General features: G+C 39.5%; 1 protein-coding gene across 2 annotated transcripts in view; it reads left to right on the top strand.

Moving 5' to 3' along the window:
• Window positions 1-16852, top strand: part of FKBP15 (FKBP prolyl isomerase family member 15) — a 56794-nt gene that overhangs the window by 8859 nt on the left and 31083 nt on the right. For both annotated transcript variants that reach the window (XM_082624548.1, XM_082624547.1), the window contains exons 2-9: window positions 270-385; window positions 5152-5236; window positions 5686-5755; window positions 9427-9501; window positions 9981-10079; window positions 11859-12008; window positions 12897-12965; window positions 14482-14628. In XM_082624548.1, coding sequence (XP_082480674.1) covers window positions 270-385; window positions 5152-5236; window positions 5686-5755; window positions 9427-9501; window positions 9981-10079; window positions 11859-12008; window positions 12897-12965; window positions 14482-14628 — 811 coding nt within the window. The remainder of the gene's footprint in view (window positions 1-269; window positions 386-5151; window positions 5237-5685; window positions 5756-9426; window positions 9502-9980; window positions 10080-11858; window positions 12009-12896; window positions 12966-14481; window positions 14629-16852) is intronic.

Raw genomic sequence — 16852 nt, 5'->3', positions numbered from 1 at the left:
ATCACCTTACTTTACAGATGCAGAAACTGAGGTCCAGAAAGAAGAGATGCCTTGACCAAAGTCCTGTGGACGGGCAAGGTCATTTGATGCTGTTCATATCAGAGATACAATCTTGATTTCGAAGAGACTTAGTTGCCACTTCTGATACTGAGTGGTGGGATATATAGTCAAGGAGGTATTTGTTCGAGGTAGGAGCATGAGCAGCTTTTATAATGATTCCAGGTTTGAGATATGTCAAATGAAATGTCATTTTCATTTTCTACTAACAGTACCAGATTGGCCTCTCTTTTCGGACTGGATCAGACAGCTGCTGGCCATGGAAATGAATTCTTCCACTACACAGCCCCAAAGCAGCCTAAGAAAGGCCAGGGAACAGCACCAACAGGTAAGTTACGAGATAAGGATTGGCCCCTGACAGGTCAGTTGGAATGATAAACAACCTTCTAAAAGTGACATGCCAGGTCATCCCTCCTTGATCAGTCTGGCCAAGCTCACCACCAGTGAGGTGCATGCTGCTCTGAGCTCTGAGATCCCGAATTCCGGCGGCTGGGTAGTATGCTGTTTTTTGGAAACTGATGGAGGAAGGTCACAGGCAGGCTCTTCTGCCCCGTGTGGACACCACTCTCCAAAACTTTGCCCGGGGTGCTCTGCGTAGGCGCCGTCCAGTATTTTGGCAAGAAGGAAGAGCTGCTTTTCCCATCTTTCACCTGGGTGGGTTAGATGTATGCTCACAGTGAATTTTTCCCAACTAGAGAATGATGCTCAATGCTGTATCCCCTGAACATTTCATCAGGATGAACACAAGACATATTGAATGAAAATTTGTTGAACGAAAGGAGAAAAGGGGGGACTAATATTTCTAGAAAACCTGCTATGTGTTTGGTCTCAGGTGCTTCACCTAGATTGTCTTATTTAATTCTCACAACAATTCTGTGAAATAGGTGAGACTACCACCATTTTAGAGGCTCAGAGAGGTTTAGGCACATGGTTAAGGTCATACAGCAGTAAGTGACAGAGTTGAAATTTGAACCCTGATCTGACTCACTCCAAAGCTTGTCTACCATCCTCTACACTTTGCTGTCTTTGTGTAAGAATCTGAAGAGGAGTGAGGGACTGATAGAAATAGCCCAGAGCAGAACAGGGGGTAAGGGACATTAAATTAAATATTTGTTGAATGAAGAAGAAAGTATTGAATGTCTTTTATGTGCTAGGCACAATGCCAACACTGAGGATGTTGTTATGATATTTAGAGTTGAACAGTTGCAACAGATACTGTTATGGCCCATAGCCTAAAATATTTACTGTTTGGCCCTTTACATACAATGTTTGCTGACCCCTGCTCTAAGTCTTACCTGTCACTTTTGACAGCTTTGCTGTAGATTGCTGGCCCTGTTCTCCAAGCCATAACCTGGCCAGATTTCTAGTAGGCTATGCTTTTACATTTCCTGTGGCACATCTCTTCTCAGCAGTGTACTTCTAACTCAGTTTAAAGTGGTTGAGTTAATGAATGTGGATAAAAACAAACAATCTCAGTCCCCACCCAATGAAGTAACTTGCTTTTTAAAATTAGAAAACAACAACTATGAGTTAATCATACTTTTAAAGAGGAATTATAGAGGCATTTCAACTTAAAAATTACCTATACTACTGTCTTATTTAGGCATTTACAAATAAAATAAAAACTTGAAATACAGGAGGCGCTCTCTGTTCAAGGAGTATTTATATAACAAGTCTTTTTGGGAAAGGAGGTGGCTGCAGCATAGTTCTTGAATCTCTTAAGATCTCTAGAAAAACAGAGCAACTGGACAAACCTTGGATAATATTTACAATAAAGCCAATTGAAAAGATATCCTTATGAACCCCCCCAATACAAGCAGGTATGGACACAAGGCTTGCATGGTGTCAACATTTGCATGGGAGAAAACAAGGAAGCAATGGGAGAATATTTGAATCTGAGAATGGGCGAACCCAAAGTAGCCAACAGGTGTTCATGGGAAATGTGGCAGGCCAAGCTGGAACTGCAAAGCATTTTGCCCATTTTAGTTATGGGTAAGTACAAGGGGGTGATGATGGTGACTAGAACAGGAGCAGTCTTGCTCCTATGAAGTGTTGAAACTCATCCACTATGGTGACCTTCCAGGAGAGGTCCCCACCCTGAGTAGGACCTGCTGAGAGTGGAATTAAAATGAAGGAGGATAGGGATATTAAAAGTGAAGAAGAAAAGATCCAGATAAAGGTAGCTCTAGAATAGAATCAGGAAGTCTCAGGAGGAAGCCCCCTCTTCCCGCTTTTTTGAACTCTGTATGGCAACAGAACAGTGAGTTCAATGAAGTTAGGAAAGCCACCCTGAGCCATGCCTCTGTCTAAAAGTTCAGAAAAGCAAATTTCACATAAAAATGAACAATAGAAAAGTATCAGAGTCAAACTCCATGCAAAGTTATTATAAGAGCAAGGAACAGAATAGCATCCCTACAGTGAGAGCTCTACTCTGTGAGAATGTTTCTTACTGAATAGATCAAAACTACAACCACCTATTACCATTAAGAAAATAACATAAGACATGAAATGAGAACATAAGTGAGAATTTTAAAATCTCAGAAGTAAGTGACAGGACTTAGGCAAGAATTAGAGATGTCAGAAAAATTATTTCAGAAATGAAGACTAAACTAGAAGGAACACAAGAATGAATAAACACAACAGATTATGCCTTAAGAGAAATAGAAGGTTAACAGGAGGACATTTTTAAAATAAGAATTAAAAAATTTAAGAAATAAAAAGTTTTGAAAGGAAAGTGACCAATATTGAAGATAGCAAAGAACTTCCAACATGTGGAATATACATATGTATATTCCCTGAAGAATTTAAAAAAAAAAGTAGGAGGGGGAAAACAGGCACCTAAAACTATAATTCAAGAAAATTTTCCTTAGGAATTAAAAAAAGATTTGAAAATACATATTAAAAGCAGTCCTCATGAGCAGGGAATTCAAGAATCTGTACAGTATTGATTTCCGAGAGGAAGAAATGCTTAACCAATGAGAAGATCACATGATTGTGGCATCTGACTCACTTACCCCTCTAGCAAATCCATGAACAAGGGCGTTAAGTAGGGAGATGAGAGTGTACTGGGAAAAGTTGAACTGACCTGAAGGAGGATGCTAGGCTGACCTTGGGGAGACAGTAACTTTTCTGTGTTTCAGACTTGGCCTGATAACTGAGGCCTTAGTTCCTCCTTTTTTTGGTATTCACTGCTTCTCAGGAGAGGAGTTTTATTGTAGCATTACATACAACTGGAAAGTACTGATTGAATTTAAAACTATGTTGTAGGTTTTTACAAAAGAATAAGGAAAACAAGAACAACCCAGACTAGGAAAATAAGCCAACAACATAAAATGGGCAATTCATCAAAATAAAACAAAGTAAATGGCCAATACAAGTCTAGAGAAAATGTTAAATTTCTCCTTCCCTGTAATCAATAAGTGCAAATGAGAACAACAGTGAGGTGGCATTCCCCTTTCCCTGATGCCACCGGTATCCCATTGGTAAAGATTTAGAAAGAATATCTCCTCTTGCTGGCAGGGATGCAGAGCTGGCCTACTCATATTGCTGGTGGGAGTGTAAACTGGTAATGGCATTTCTCAAGGGCATTTGGGCAGGTTGTAGCAAAACCTTAAAAATGTTCACACTCTTGCATGCGATAATTCCATTTTGGGGAATTAATTCTAAGAAAGTAATTAGAGGTACATACAAAAATGTGTGTTTTAAGGATGCTCATCACAGTGTTATTTATCATAGAGAAAAATTGGAAACAGCCCAAAGAAATGTCAAACAATAGGAAATTGGATGAAATCTAGTAGAGTCAACATGGTATTTAACCATCAAAAAGTGTTTTTAGGACTCTTTTGTGTTTTGGAGACTGTTTTGAAAAGTATAAGGAAATGCTTACACTAAGTGAAAAAAGGAGATTGTCAAATCATTAATTTTCTTTAAAAAAAGATAATAAAGCTGGAAAGTTTATGTGTATAGAAAAAAGACTATGACTAAATACATCATATTATTAATGTTCATTTTTGGGTGGTGAGATTATAGGTCATTTTTTTATGTGTTTCTGTATTTGCTAAGTTTTCTACAGTTGTACTCTATAACCAGAAAAAGTTATTTCAGTACTGTTAACAAAATTCAACTGAGTAAATTTTAAAGATCTTATTGGCTGTATTCAGCAATTCACGAATTGAGCAGCATCCAATCTAGTAGATAGGGGCTCTGACAAAATGAAAGTCTTTTATAGGCAGAAGGGAGCAGGAACCAGGCAGAAGGGGGAGTCTAGCGTAACACTAGGCAAAAAAGTGGGTTGCTTATTACAAGGTTACTTTCCTTTAGGGGATAGCAGAGGTCTATCAAACAGATTACCTAACTAGTGCTGATCAGATCATTCTGGTTTAAGATTCCATTTCTGGGGGAGCCAAAACTGTAATTATGTTGAATCTCTGTTTGGTGGGGTGGGTCTTAGGCTAAGTGACTCCATTTTGGGCCTGTTGTCTTGTTTTTAATAACAACAAAAAGAATCAAACAAGGATACTTTTGAAAATAAGTTCTTGGTTGCTATGGCCATGCCTGTGTTCTCAACAGATTCATGTGGTGAGTGTGAATATGTGATTTACTCTAAATACACTATTTTTAAATGTTAGTGTTACTTTATGCCACTGAGAAAGTAAAGTAATGGATGTAATCTGAATATCATAAATTTTCTACCCCAGAAGTAAGGGAAGGGGAAACAACTTCATTTTTATTTATTATAGCTGTCAAAATATTAGAAGGAGAAAAGGAAGATGGAATGTGACCTTGTTTTCTAGACAGTGCTTCTCGTCCAGCCCAAAGACTTGTTTGGAGTGGAGCCAGAATCCTGCGTTCTAGTCCTAGGCTTGCTACTGTCATCGTGTAAGGCACTTGGGGGGCTTAGAGCCTCAGTTTCCTCATCCCCAGACACGGCCGTAGGGCCATTTTGTGGATCAAATGAGGACAGTGGTCATGAAAGCATCGTAACACAACCACAAGGTTAAAGAAGAACTTTGAAGCTGCTTTAAGGGTTAAAAATCAGTTTCAAGCAAGAAATGAATGACAGCTTTGTTTTCTGCTTCATCTCTTCGTCTTCAGGAAATCAGGCGACACCAAAAACAGCACCCACCACAACAGGCACTTCCACGGTATTGGTTGCAACAGCAGTCCATGCGTATCGCTAGTAAGTAGCTGAGAAGGAACGCTTTATAAAGTTGGTGGGGGTGTGGGTTAAGCTCCTGCTTTTTGCAGTAAGCCTTTCTGTTCATTGCAAAGTCGCTACTCAGTCCTGCCGTAGGCAAAGTATCAGTCATGCTTTTTAATGTTTCATTTGGAGAATTTTGCACACAAAACTTTGAAGAGCCATTATCTTGTGTACTCTCTCCAGGAACTGCTTATACCCTCAACAACTGCCTTTTTAAGTGCTCAGAGAAAGCCACTCCACTGAGATATCATGAAGAGTAGATGTTTAAAGAGTAAAGAAGTTGTATATGAGTTTTAACTTATAAACTGCTCACCTCTGTCCCTTTCTAGAGGCTGAATGACTAGATTCCCCACTTTATATGGCAGAAAAGAAAGCTGGTTCTACTTAGTTGAAGGAAGTATTAATACCTGTTTTCCTTGCTTCTGTAGCACAAATGGTCAGTATGTAAAGCAGGGCAAATTTGGTGCTGCAGTCCTGGGAAATCACACAGCCAGAGAGGTAAGGTTGTCTCCTTGTCTCATGTATATTCACATGTCCCAAATCATATCAGTGAGCTGGTTTTTATCGGGACTTCTCTGATGTCTTACATATCAGAGGATTAGATTGATTGTACTGAATGTGAATTTTTAATGTTAGGTATATAATAACATTTATAGTCACATTTTGCTTACTGTTGTGCATTAAAACAAATTCAACCGCTCAAAGTCAGTAAGTTTGACCTTTGTGAAATGGATCTAGCTTAAGAATTTGGAGAGTTTCAGAGTAAACCATTTACCAAGGACATCCTTTTTTTAGGTAGTGAACAACATTGAGTGTACCACTTAGAGCATGACCACCATTTATCCTTTGAAAGTTTGATGAGTTGGGTAGTTGATCACACAGCAAAATATTGGTTTGAGTCAAAAAGATGTGGATAGAAGTGCGGAGACTGATTTCCTTGTGTGGGTTGTATCTAGCTTCAAATTCTGCTCCAGAAGGTTTTGAACATTGTTGAAATACGCATAAGAAATAATAGAGGGCTTCCCTGGTGGCTCAGTGGTTAAGAATCCGCCTGCCAATGCAGGGGACATGCGTTCGAGTCCTGGTCCGGGAAGATCCCACATGCCATGGAGCAACTAAGCCCATGCACCACAATTACTGAGCCCGTGCTCTAGAGCCCGCAAGCCACAACTACTGAAGCCTGCGTGCCTAGAGCCCGTGCTCCGCAACAAGAGAAGCCACTGCAATGAGAAGCCCTTGCACTGCAACAAAGAGTAGCCCCCGCTCGCCGCAACTAGAGAAAGCCCGTGCATAGCAATGAAGACCCAATGCAGCCAAAAAGTAAATAAACAAACAAACAAATAAATAAAATAAATCTATTTTAAAAAAAAAGAAATAATAGAATTTCAGAGGTCCAGGTAACATGGAGTCCATGCACCTCAGAGACGCTGAGACACTGAGAGAGAAGATGACCTGTTCAGGGTAACTAACATAATGGACAACACTCATTTGTATTAAAAACAAACAAACAAAAAGCGTAATTTTGGAAATTTGGAAACACCTATAAAAATAGTGGGTCTAGAATAACAAACACCCGGATACCCATTACCAGACTCTAGCAGTTATTAATCTTGTTTCATCTGAACTGCAGCCTGTTTTCCTTCTTCCCCTGCTCAGATTATTTTGAATAAATCTCCAGCATACACTTTTAGCTATAAATATTTTAGTATGTATCTCTACAAGGTAAGGATTTTAAAAAACGCAACCATTACGCCATTATCGCACCTAAACAAAACCTACAAAAATTCTTTGATCTCATTCACTACCAGTTAGCATTCAATTTCCCTGATTATCTCTCTCTCTCTCTCTCTTTTTTTTTTGCGGTACGCGGGCCTCTCACTGCTGTGGCCTCTCCTGTTGCGGAGCACAGGCTCCGGACGCGCAGGCTCAGCGGCCATGGCTCACGGGCCCAGCCGCTCCATGGCACGTGGGATCTTCCCAGACCGGGGCACGAACCCGTGTCCCCTGCATCGGCAGGCGGACTCTCAACCACCGCGCCACCAGGGAAGCCCCTCTCTCTCTTTTTTAAAACAGTTTGTTTTAATCTAATAAGGTCCATGCATTGTAGTTGGTTACTGTGTTCCTGAAATCTCTTTCATTCTCCCATTGGGAGGTAAATAATGTCTGATTGTCTCTCATTTTGTTATGTTAGCAGCCATTGTTGATTATTATCTACATCTATTAATTCATTAGGGGTTGCCATTTGGATTTCAAAAATCTGGTATTGGGACTTCATCACCCTTCACCTCCAGATAGGATGTAGCATGTTGTGGCAGGCAACATTCCCACTGTGACCATTATAAAAAGACAGATAAATTGCAAAAATTATATTTTAAAATTCGTTAGCTGTGGAAATTATGAGGACTAGATGAACTAAAATTTTTAGAGGAAAGAGCCAATGAGCGGAGTGTTTCCTCTTCCCTTGGGATCTTTGCTGATGCTTAGGAGTAGACTAAACATCAGGTATGTCCCAAACAGAGAGAGACTACTGGGGGAAGGAGACATTGGTAAAAACTAGAGGAGCTCCAAACACAAGATCAGTTTTTCCCCATGGGACATTTAATGAGTTTGGGGGTGGTGTGGAAGTCCAAGGGCTGTGCCAGAAAGGCAGAGGGAAACTTCTGCAATCTTGTGGGGCATAGGAGATAAAATCCTACTGTAGGGTGGGAAAGCAACAACCTTCCTCTCAATACATTTGCTAGATTTTGAACTTCATGGGGAGGAGGCTAAAGAATCTCAGCTCAGAATCTCTGATGGGCAGAAAAGTCAAGACTGAGGAGTCAGAGACCTTCCAGACTCTTAATCAACAGCCTATGAAGATAGTGCTCGAGAGTAGGGACAACCAGAAATGGACCAACGCTTAATAAATCTGTGATGCTTTCCTGACCAGCTCAGTCTATAAGATTAGCTCCTCACTCTATCTGCTTCACATAGGGTAAAGAAAGTCCTTTCTGGTGCAAGATTGTATATGAGCCCCCGTAGTGAGTCCCTCCCTGCCTTCTGGGGTTGAATTTTAGTTTCTCTGTGTGTGTGTGTGTGTGTGTGTGTGTGTGTGTGTGTATGTGTATTTGTATGTGTAGTAAATATATAGGAGACATAAAATTTGCCATTTTAACCATTTTTAAGTGTACAGTTCAGTTGCATAAATTACATTCACAGTATTGAGCAACCATCACCACTATTTCCACTTTTTTGTCACCCCAAACAGAAAATCTGTAATCACGAAGCAATAACTCCCCATCCCCTTTCCCTTATTCCCTGGTAACCTCTAATCTACTTTCTATCTCTATGAATTTGCCTACCCCAGGTATTTCATATAAGTGGAATCATACAATGTTTGTCTGGCTTATTTCACTTAGCAGAATGTTTTCTCAAGATTCATCCATGTTGTAGCATGTATCAGAACTTCATTATTTTTTATGCCTGAATAATACTCTATTGTATGTATATAACACATTTTATTTATCCATTCATCATTTGATGGACACTTGGTTGTTTCCACCTTTTGACTATTGTGAATAACAGGCAGTGAACATTGATGTATAAGTGTATGTTTGAGTCCCTGTTTTCAGTTCTTTGGCATGTATACTAGGAGTGAAATTGCTGTGTCATATGGTAATTCCTTGTTTAGCCTTTTGAGGAACCACCAGACTGTTTCTACAGCATCCATACTGTTTTACATTCCCACAAGCAATATATGAGGGTTCCAGTTTCTCTACTACCCTGCCAACACTTTATTATTTTTCCTTTTTTTTTATAGCCATTCTAATAAGTGTGAAGTGGTACCTTATAGTGGTTTTAATTTGCATTACCCTAATGCCTAATGATGTTGAACATCTTTTCATGTACCTGTTGGCCATTTGTATATCTCGTAGTCACCCCTCATACAAATAAAAACACCAACAAAATAAAGACATAGCTAACTATAGTTAAAAAGTAGGGTCAAAATGAGAAGAGATTAAAGTGGATGGTGAGAAGATGTAATTTAAACTCTAAGCTTTAAGGGATGAACTGAGTTTTGAGTTTTATGCCTGTATGAAGCATGACTCCTGACATCTTACTGCTGATTTTGTATTGCCTTTTAATTTCTGTTCTCTCTTTTTTTCCTGCCCATCTTTGCTTGAGTACAGTATAGGATTCTTCTTTATATCAGTCAGCAACAGCCAGTTACTGTTGCCAGGATTCATCTGAACTTTGAGCTAATGGTAAGACTTCCTGTATTGGAATCATCAGTCCTTTGGGATTGGTTTGTAGGAGAGATTGATGTGTGCGTACCTGGTGGGAACTAGGTCCACTACTTCCGCTCTGGAGAGCAGAGTGGATAGCTTTTTTTTTTTTTTTCCTTTTTTTGGCTGTGCTTTGTGGCTTGCAGGAATCTTAGTTCTCCAACCAGGGATTAAATCCGGGGCCCCAGCAGTGAGAGCACCAAGTCCTAACCACTGAACTGCCAGGGAATTCCCCAGAGTGGATATCTTAACAGAGCCTCTTGGATAGGTCTCTTGGCTGCCTTCTGGGAATGTGGACTAAGGGGTGATTGGTGGAGGGTGGGAGGGAAGAAGAAAGTTCCCTGATAGCTCTCTTTGGGTCCACCTGAGTCAAGGCCCTTCTACATGAGCTTAGGCAGCCAGATTTATCTGCTACGCTGCCTGCAGTTGAGTTAACCCAACATTTCTCCTTTCCCCAGGTTCGGCCCAATAACTATAGCACCTTTTATGATGATCAGAGACAAAACTGGTCCATCATGTTTGAGTCTGAAAAGGCTGCTGTGGAGTTCAATAAACAGGTAATATCTATATATTTTTTAGTGACAAACATTAAAAAACCCACTAAATTCATCAGTTGAGCTTACTGTATTTTAGGGAAATAATAAGAATACTTATTGAAATTGCTTGAAAATGAGACTTTAAGGAGAAAAAAATGGCTAAATGTAAACTTACATCTTTAAAACACTTTCCACTTCATAAATTATCTTAAGGAATAAACACAACTATCTTTTCAAAATAGTGTTTTAAGAGAATTTTTTTTTTTTTTTTTTTTTTTTTTTTGGCAGTACGCGGGCCTCTCACTGTTGTGGCCCCTCCCGTTGCGGAGCACAGGCTCCGGACACGCAGGCTCAGTGGCCATGGCTCACAGGCCCAGCCGCTCCGCAGCATGTGGGATCTTCCCGGATCGGGGCATGAACCTGCATCCCCTGCATCGGCAGGCGGACTCTCAACCGCTGCGCCACCAGGGAAGCCCTAAGAGAATTTTTAGAAGTTATTTCATGGTCATTATAGAAAATTTAGAAAAGCATTTTTTTAAAAAGAATCATTCATAATCTTACTACCCAAAGTAATCACTGTTAATATGTCATGTTTCTTTTTTTTCTATTCATGAGTTACATAAGTAGTTATAGTCCTTTAAGAGCTCTTGCTTATTTTATTTAATGATGTAAAATGCATCTTTCCCCACCTCATGAAAAATTATTTAGAAACATTTTTGAAAGCTGCATAACATGAATGTTCCTTAATTTATTTAATCATTCCCTTTCTTTTAGGCAGTTAGATTATTTTCAGTCTCTGAGATAAATGATACTGTAGTGAGCATCTTTGTATACAAATCTGTCTTTTTTTTTCCCCTCTCATTATTTCTTAGGCTAGAAGAAGTGAAAGATTGAATCAAAGGGTTCATATATTTTTAGGTTCTGTATACACTTTGGCACACTGCTTTTCAGAGAGATTGTACTATTTTACATCCCTATCAGTTCTCTCACTATGCCTTTGCCAACATTTAGAATTACTATCTTTTTTCCTTCTTAGTCTTATTTGCTTGATAAAAAATGACTTCTCATTGTTTTAGTTAGCATTTATGTGATTGCGATAGTGAAATTTTTTAAACAAAATGAGTAGCAAGTTTCTAAGGTGTACTGTGTTTAAACATTGACTATAGAAAAATTATTCCTAAAGATGTATCTGACTTCCTTGCCTAGAATCTGTGCTAAGGTAATATGGGTAAATCTGTAGGTGGTAGAGATATGAATTCTGGGAATACAGCATGGTTTTGTAAAGGGCCTTTATTTTATTGTCTTTAGAAATGCATTTTGAAATTTTTTAGAGGCTCCCCTAGCTTTCACAGGTTCCCAAACACTGAAGCAGTAAATCAGTATAGTAATGATAGCTAATGTTTATCGTGTACTTACTGTTATTTGCCAGGCACTGTGCCAAGTACTCTACTTGTATTAACTCAGTCTTCATAACTGCCCTAGGAAATACGCAAAGCTTTTATCTCCATCTTACAAAAAAAAACTCTGAAATAAGGTTCACAGGAGTTAAATTATTTGACTGAGGTCACAAGTTAATAAGTGACAGTGCCCAGATCTGTACCCAGACAGTCTGACTCCAAAACCATACTTCTTAGGCACTTTGATTCCTGGCAAGATTACTGACTTTGGAATGGTTTACTTCTAAACATGTAATATGTTTTGCTAGTGGGTGCCACTGTTCAGAAAAGAACATTAGCAATAACTGAGTGAGTACTTACCAAGCTTAAACTAAGTTTATGCTTCTTTGATTTCATTGCACAGGTATGCATCGCCAAGTGCAACAGCACCTCTTCCCTGGATTCAGTGCTGTCACAGGACCTTATTGTAGTAGAAGGCCCTGCTGTAGAAGTTGGAGATTCTTTGGAAGTGGCCTATACCAGCTGGCTCTTTCAGAATCACGGACTGGGCCAGGTAAGAAAATGTACCCTGCAAGTTCTTTTGTAATTTAAATAGCATGAGAGCTATTCAAATGTAAGGTATTATTACTATGAATTGGTGCTTTTGGCAAATAAAAATCTTTTAGGAGCCCTGCTTTAGTCTCTACAACTGCTTTTGGGGCATAGCCATGAAATGCTAATGTATAAAATCTGCTCAGTGCCACTATGTCTCTTCTACTTAGAAAAAGGAAACCAGTTTTGCAAGTATCATTTTTGGTAATTGTTCATAGGTATGTCTCTTCCTATACCAGTTTTAAACTTGAATATATTCTTATGGGATTAGGTCTTAAAACTTTTTAGACTTTCCTCACAGTTGTTTCTCCGTTTTTCTTATACTAGATACTGTGAATAGATTGGGCTCGTTTTGTATTTATATTATTAAGCCCTCAAAAGTAGTGTGGTATGATAGAAAGAGCTTTCGACTATGAGTCCAAAAAATGTGGATTCGGGTCCCAATTTTATCCTAACTTGACTTTGTCGAGTCATTTAAGCTCTTAATTTTTTTTCCTGTGAATGGAGCTTAGTGGTGCTCACCCTGCTTTCTTGGCAGGATGGCTGTTGGCATCAAATGAGATAATTTATTTGAAAATTCTTTATAGATGAAAATATTTTTAAACACTTGGTGGGAGAAGTTTATTTTTTTCTAAACCTGGAAAATCCTTGCCTCAGTGATATTCAGTGTGATAACACCTTTAACCATGATGTGGTCTCTTCTTTTCAGGTCTTTTAAGAAGTATTTTTCCAGTTTATTTGACATTACCTATTTCAGAAGTACTGTGCTGGTGTGTATTAAGTTGAATATCATAATGATTATTATTATTTTTGAAATTGGCTAATCTTGTTTATTTTGATCAACTTTCAGGTTTTTGACTCCACTGCTAACAAAGATAAGCTGCTTCGCCTGAAATTAGGATCAGGAAAAGTCATCAAGGTAAAGGCTTAACTATGTTATTATTATATATGGGTTTATCAGTTGCAGCGGGCTTAATTTAGAGTGAATTTTGTAAAATTTCTAACCTGGGTATATTTTTGGAGAATCTGGAAAGGCTTGGTTAAAAAAATAGGAAGAGAAAAATGTGCTATGTTACCTACATTTGGGAAATTTTTACCTGTGAAACAATATATTGAAGAAGGGTACATTTCTTTTCTCTAATCCCTACATTTTATTTTTCATCCTGTGGTTCTGAGGGAACTATTAAATTCTTCCTATCGCCTAATTGAGAAAGAGGTGAAACTGTTTCTTCTAGAAGTGTATCATAATGGGTGATTCTGATCTGTCTGGGATGCTTTAAATCATGGTGAGAAGCAAGTACATCATAGCAGGAGGAACACTGGGATTGGAGTCTGAGGACCTGGGTTCATGTTGTGAATTTCTTCGTTAGCAACTGTGGAAGTATTTTATAAAGTAAAGAGTATTTTAGGGACTTCCCTGGTGGCCCAGTGGTCAGGACTCCACACTCCCAATGCAGGGGCCCTGGGTTCAATCCCTGGTCAAGGAACTAGATCCCACATGCTGCAGCTAAGAGCCTGCATGCCGCAACTAAAAATCTGGCACGTGGCAACAAAGATCCCGTGTGCTGCAACTAAGACCTGGCGCAGCCAAATAAATAAATATTTTTTTTTAAAAAAGAGTATTTTACACATGTGGGGTATCATTGTGTCAGGACATACTGATACATTGTGAAGTACTCATTTATCCATGTGGCAGAATGGTTTTCTCCATAGCTTTGTTTATGACTCCTTTTCCCAGAATCCTTTGGAAACTTTTTCCTGTAGATCATAGCAGTTGGGGCATGACCCTTAAAGTTAGACTCATCTAGTGTTGAAATCTTGGCTTAACAATTTACTAACTGATCTTGGGCTAGTTACTTAACCTCCTTAAGCCTCAATTTTCTCTTCTGTAAAATGGAGATATTGCTATTAACCTTATGAAGTTATTTTAGGGATTAAACAACGTAATGGAAGTAAAGCACTTAGAAAAATGTGTTTAATAAGTGATAATTTTTGGGCTTCCCTGGTGGCGCAGTGGTTGAGAGTCCGCCTGCTGGTGCAGGGGACACGGGTTCGTGCCCCGGTCCAGGAGGATCCCACATGCCACAGAGCGGCTGGGCCCGTGAGCCATGGCCACTGAGCCTGCGCGTCCGGAGCCTGTACTCCGCAACGGGAGAGGCCACAACAGTGAGAGGCCCGCATACCGAAAAAAAAAAAAAAGTGATAGCTTTTATTTCTATTTTAATGCCATTCTTCTGTTCCAATTTCTCTCATCATCTAAGGTAAGTGTATTTCATACAGCCCCGGATATGCTGGCTTTTACAAGTGAATTGAGAAGCAGTTGTTCGTATAACCAGTTGGGAGGGGGGAATATAAACCCGATGATCCTGTACTTTGTTTTGTCTTATGAAAAGATTTGTATCTGATGAGCTTTTCCTCTTCTCTGATTCCTAAAGAGCTGGGAGGATGGAATGGTGGGCATGAGAAAAGGAGGGAAGCGGTTGCTCATCATCCCTCCAGCCTGCGCTGCTGGCTCTGAAGGGGTAATAGGATGGACTCCATCAACAGACTCGATCCTGGTGTTCGAGGTGGAGATTAGGCGGGTGAGTGAAATTGTGCTGTGTTGTGTTTGATGAGTCCTCTTTGCTAGTTAAGTAAAATGAATAAATAAATGTGTCAAAAAAGATTCTGAAGATATCTTTTTTTTTTTAAGTAGAAAATGGTATAGTTGGAAAGAACAACAGCTTTGGAATCTAAAGGCCAAGGTTTATGTCCTTCTTGGCTCTGTATTCATAGTCACTTCTCTACACTAACCTTCTTTTTATTTAAGCTGTAAAATAGTGATTCCTGCCCAATGTTCACACCTTTTGATTTAGTAATTCTATGGCTACAAGTGTATGCTATCAATATATTTACATAAGAGTGCAAAGATACCTGTATATAGATAGATAAATAGAGATAGATACATAGTTTCCTCCCTCTGCCACATTGTGATAGTAAAAAACTGGAAACAGCTTAAGTGTCTATTATTATGAGACTGGTTAAATTATGGTTCTTCATAGAGTGGACTTCTATGTAGTTCTTAAAGAATATCCAAAATCTATTTTTAAGTGAAAGAAGCAAGTTGCTAGACAGTATGGGGGGACTTCCCTGGTGGTCCAGTGGTAAAGAATCCGCCTTACAATGCAGGGGACGCGGGTTCGATCCCTGGTCAGGGAACTAAGATCCCACATGCTGCGGGGCAACTAAGCCCGTGTGCCACAACTACTAAGCTCCCGTGCCACGAGACAGCCCTCATGCCGCAAACTACAGAGCCCACGCACCCTGGAACCCACACCCCACAACTAGAGAAAACCCACACGCCACGACTAGGGAGAAAACTGCGCACCACAACAAAGAGCCTGCGCCTTGCAGCGAAAGATCCCGCATGCCTCAGTGAAGGTCCTGCATGCCACGACTAAGACCCGATGTAGCCAAAAATAAATTAAAACAAACAAACAAACAAAACAGTATGGGTAGTATGATCTTGTGTTTGTGTGTCTGTGTGTATACAAATGAATATACGCATATGCCCATATATTCATATAAAATTTCTGGAGGCATTAAAAGAAATGAAATGATATTCTCTGGAGAATGGAAATGGAGTTCAGATACTTCTACTTTTTTACATTCTACCCTTTGTACCATTTAAAAATTTTATCAAGAATAATTTCTATAATAAAGTTTGTAACAAATTGCGGTTAATTAATGTCCCCTCCCACCAAAAAAAAGGCTCTGTTTGCTTTATACTGTGATTATTAGGTCTGAATGTGATAATGTTTGTGACTATAAACTATAAAGTACAATGCAAATAAATATTATGACCATCCTCATTGTGGTGGTTATTCCTGCTGCAACAAAGGATATGCATTTTTTATTAATGACTCTTTCCTAATTGGACACCCTTATCTCTGGTGGGCATTCCGGCCCTCTTTTTTTTTTTTTTTTTTTTTTTCTTTTTGCGGTATGCGGGCCTCTCACTGTTGTGGCCTCTCCCGCTGCGGAGCACAGGCTCCGGACGCACAGGCCCAGCGGCCGTGGCTCACGGGCCCAGCCGCTCCGCGGCATATGGGATCCTCCCAGACCGGGGCACGAACCCGTATCCCCTGCATCGGCAGGCGGACTCTCAACCACTGCGCCACCAGGGAGGCCCCGGCCCTCTTTGACTGACGTGCTTCCAGCTGCCTTTTTCACAGCTTTTATATTCTTTCTCAATTTTCCTTTGAGTTTGAGGAAGTCAAGGGTGGTAATAGATAACAAACCATTTTGAATCCATTAAGACTGACATTTTGTAAACATAAGAAAAAAATACCCTATTTTACCAATAATCAAAGAATTACAAATTGATTATTAAACTGACGAGGCTGGGGGAGTTCCCTGGTGGCCTAGTGGTTAGGATTCTGGCTTTCACTGCCATGGCTCACATTCAGTCCCTGGTCGGGGAACTGAGATCCCGCAAGCCGTAAGACGTGGCCAAAAAAAAAAAAAAAAAAAGACAGGGCTGATACAGAACGATAATACCCAATGTGACAAGAGTGTTAAGAAAGATTTATATACTACTTACGGAGTATAAAGTAGTTCACCCTTTATGGTGTGAAATTTAGTGGTATATATCAAAAGTTTAAAAAATAAGCATACCTTTTATCTAACAATTTCACTTCTGGGAATTTGTATTTTGGAAATGATTATGTGCGAAGAGAGATAAAGCTATTCTTAAAAGTATTGTTTGTATAGAAAAAATTAGAAATAAATTGAATATCCAACATATAGGAATTGGTGAAATATATT

This window comes from Mesoplodon mirus (genome assembly GCF_964341445.2).
Source record: "Mesoplodon mirus genome assembly, chromosome: 1".
NCBI classification, from domain to species: domain Eukaryota; kingdom Metazoa; phylum Chordata; class Mammalia; order Artiodactyla; family Ziphiidae; genus Mesoplodon; species Mesoplodon mirus.
Note: the sequence above shows the minus strand (reverse complement) of the source record. Positions and strands in the feature narration are given on the sequence as shown.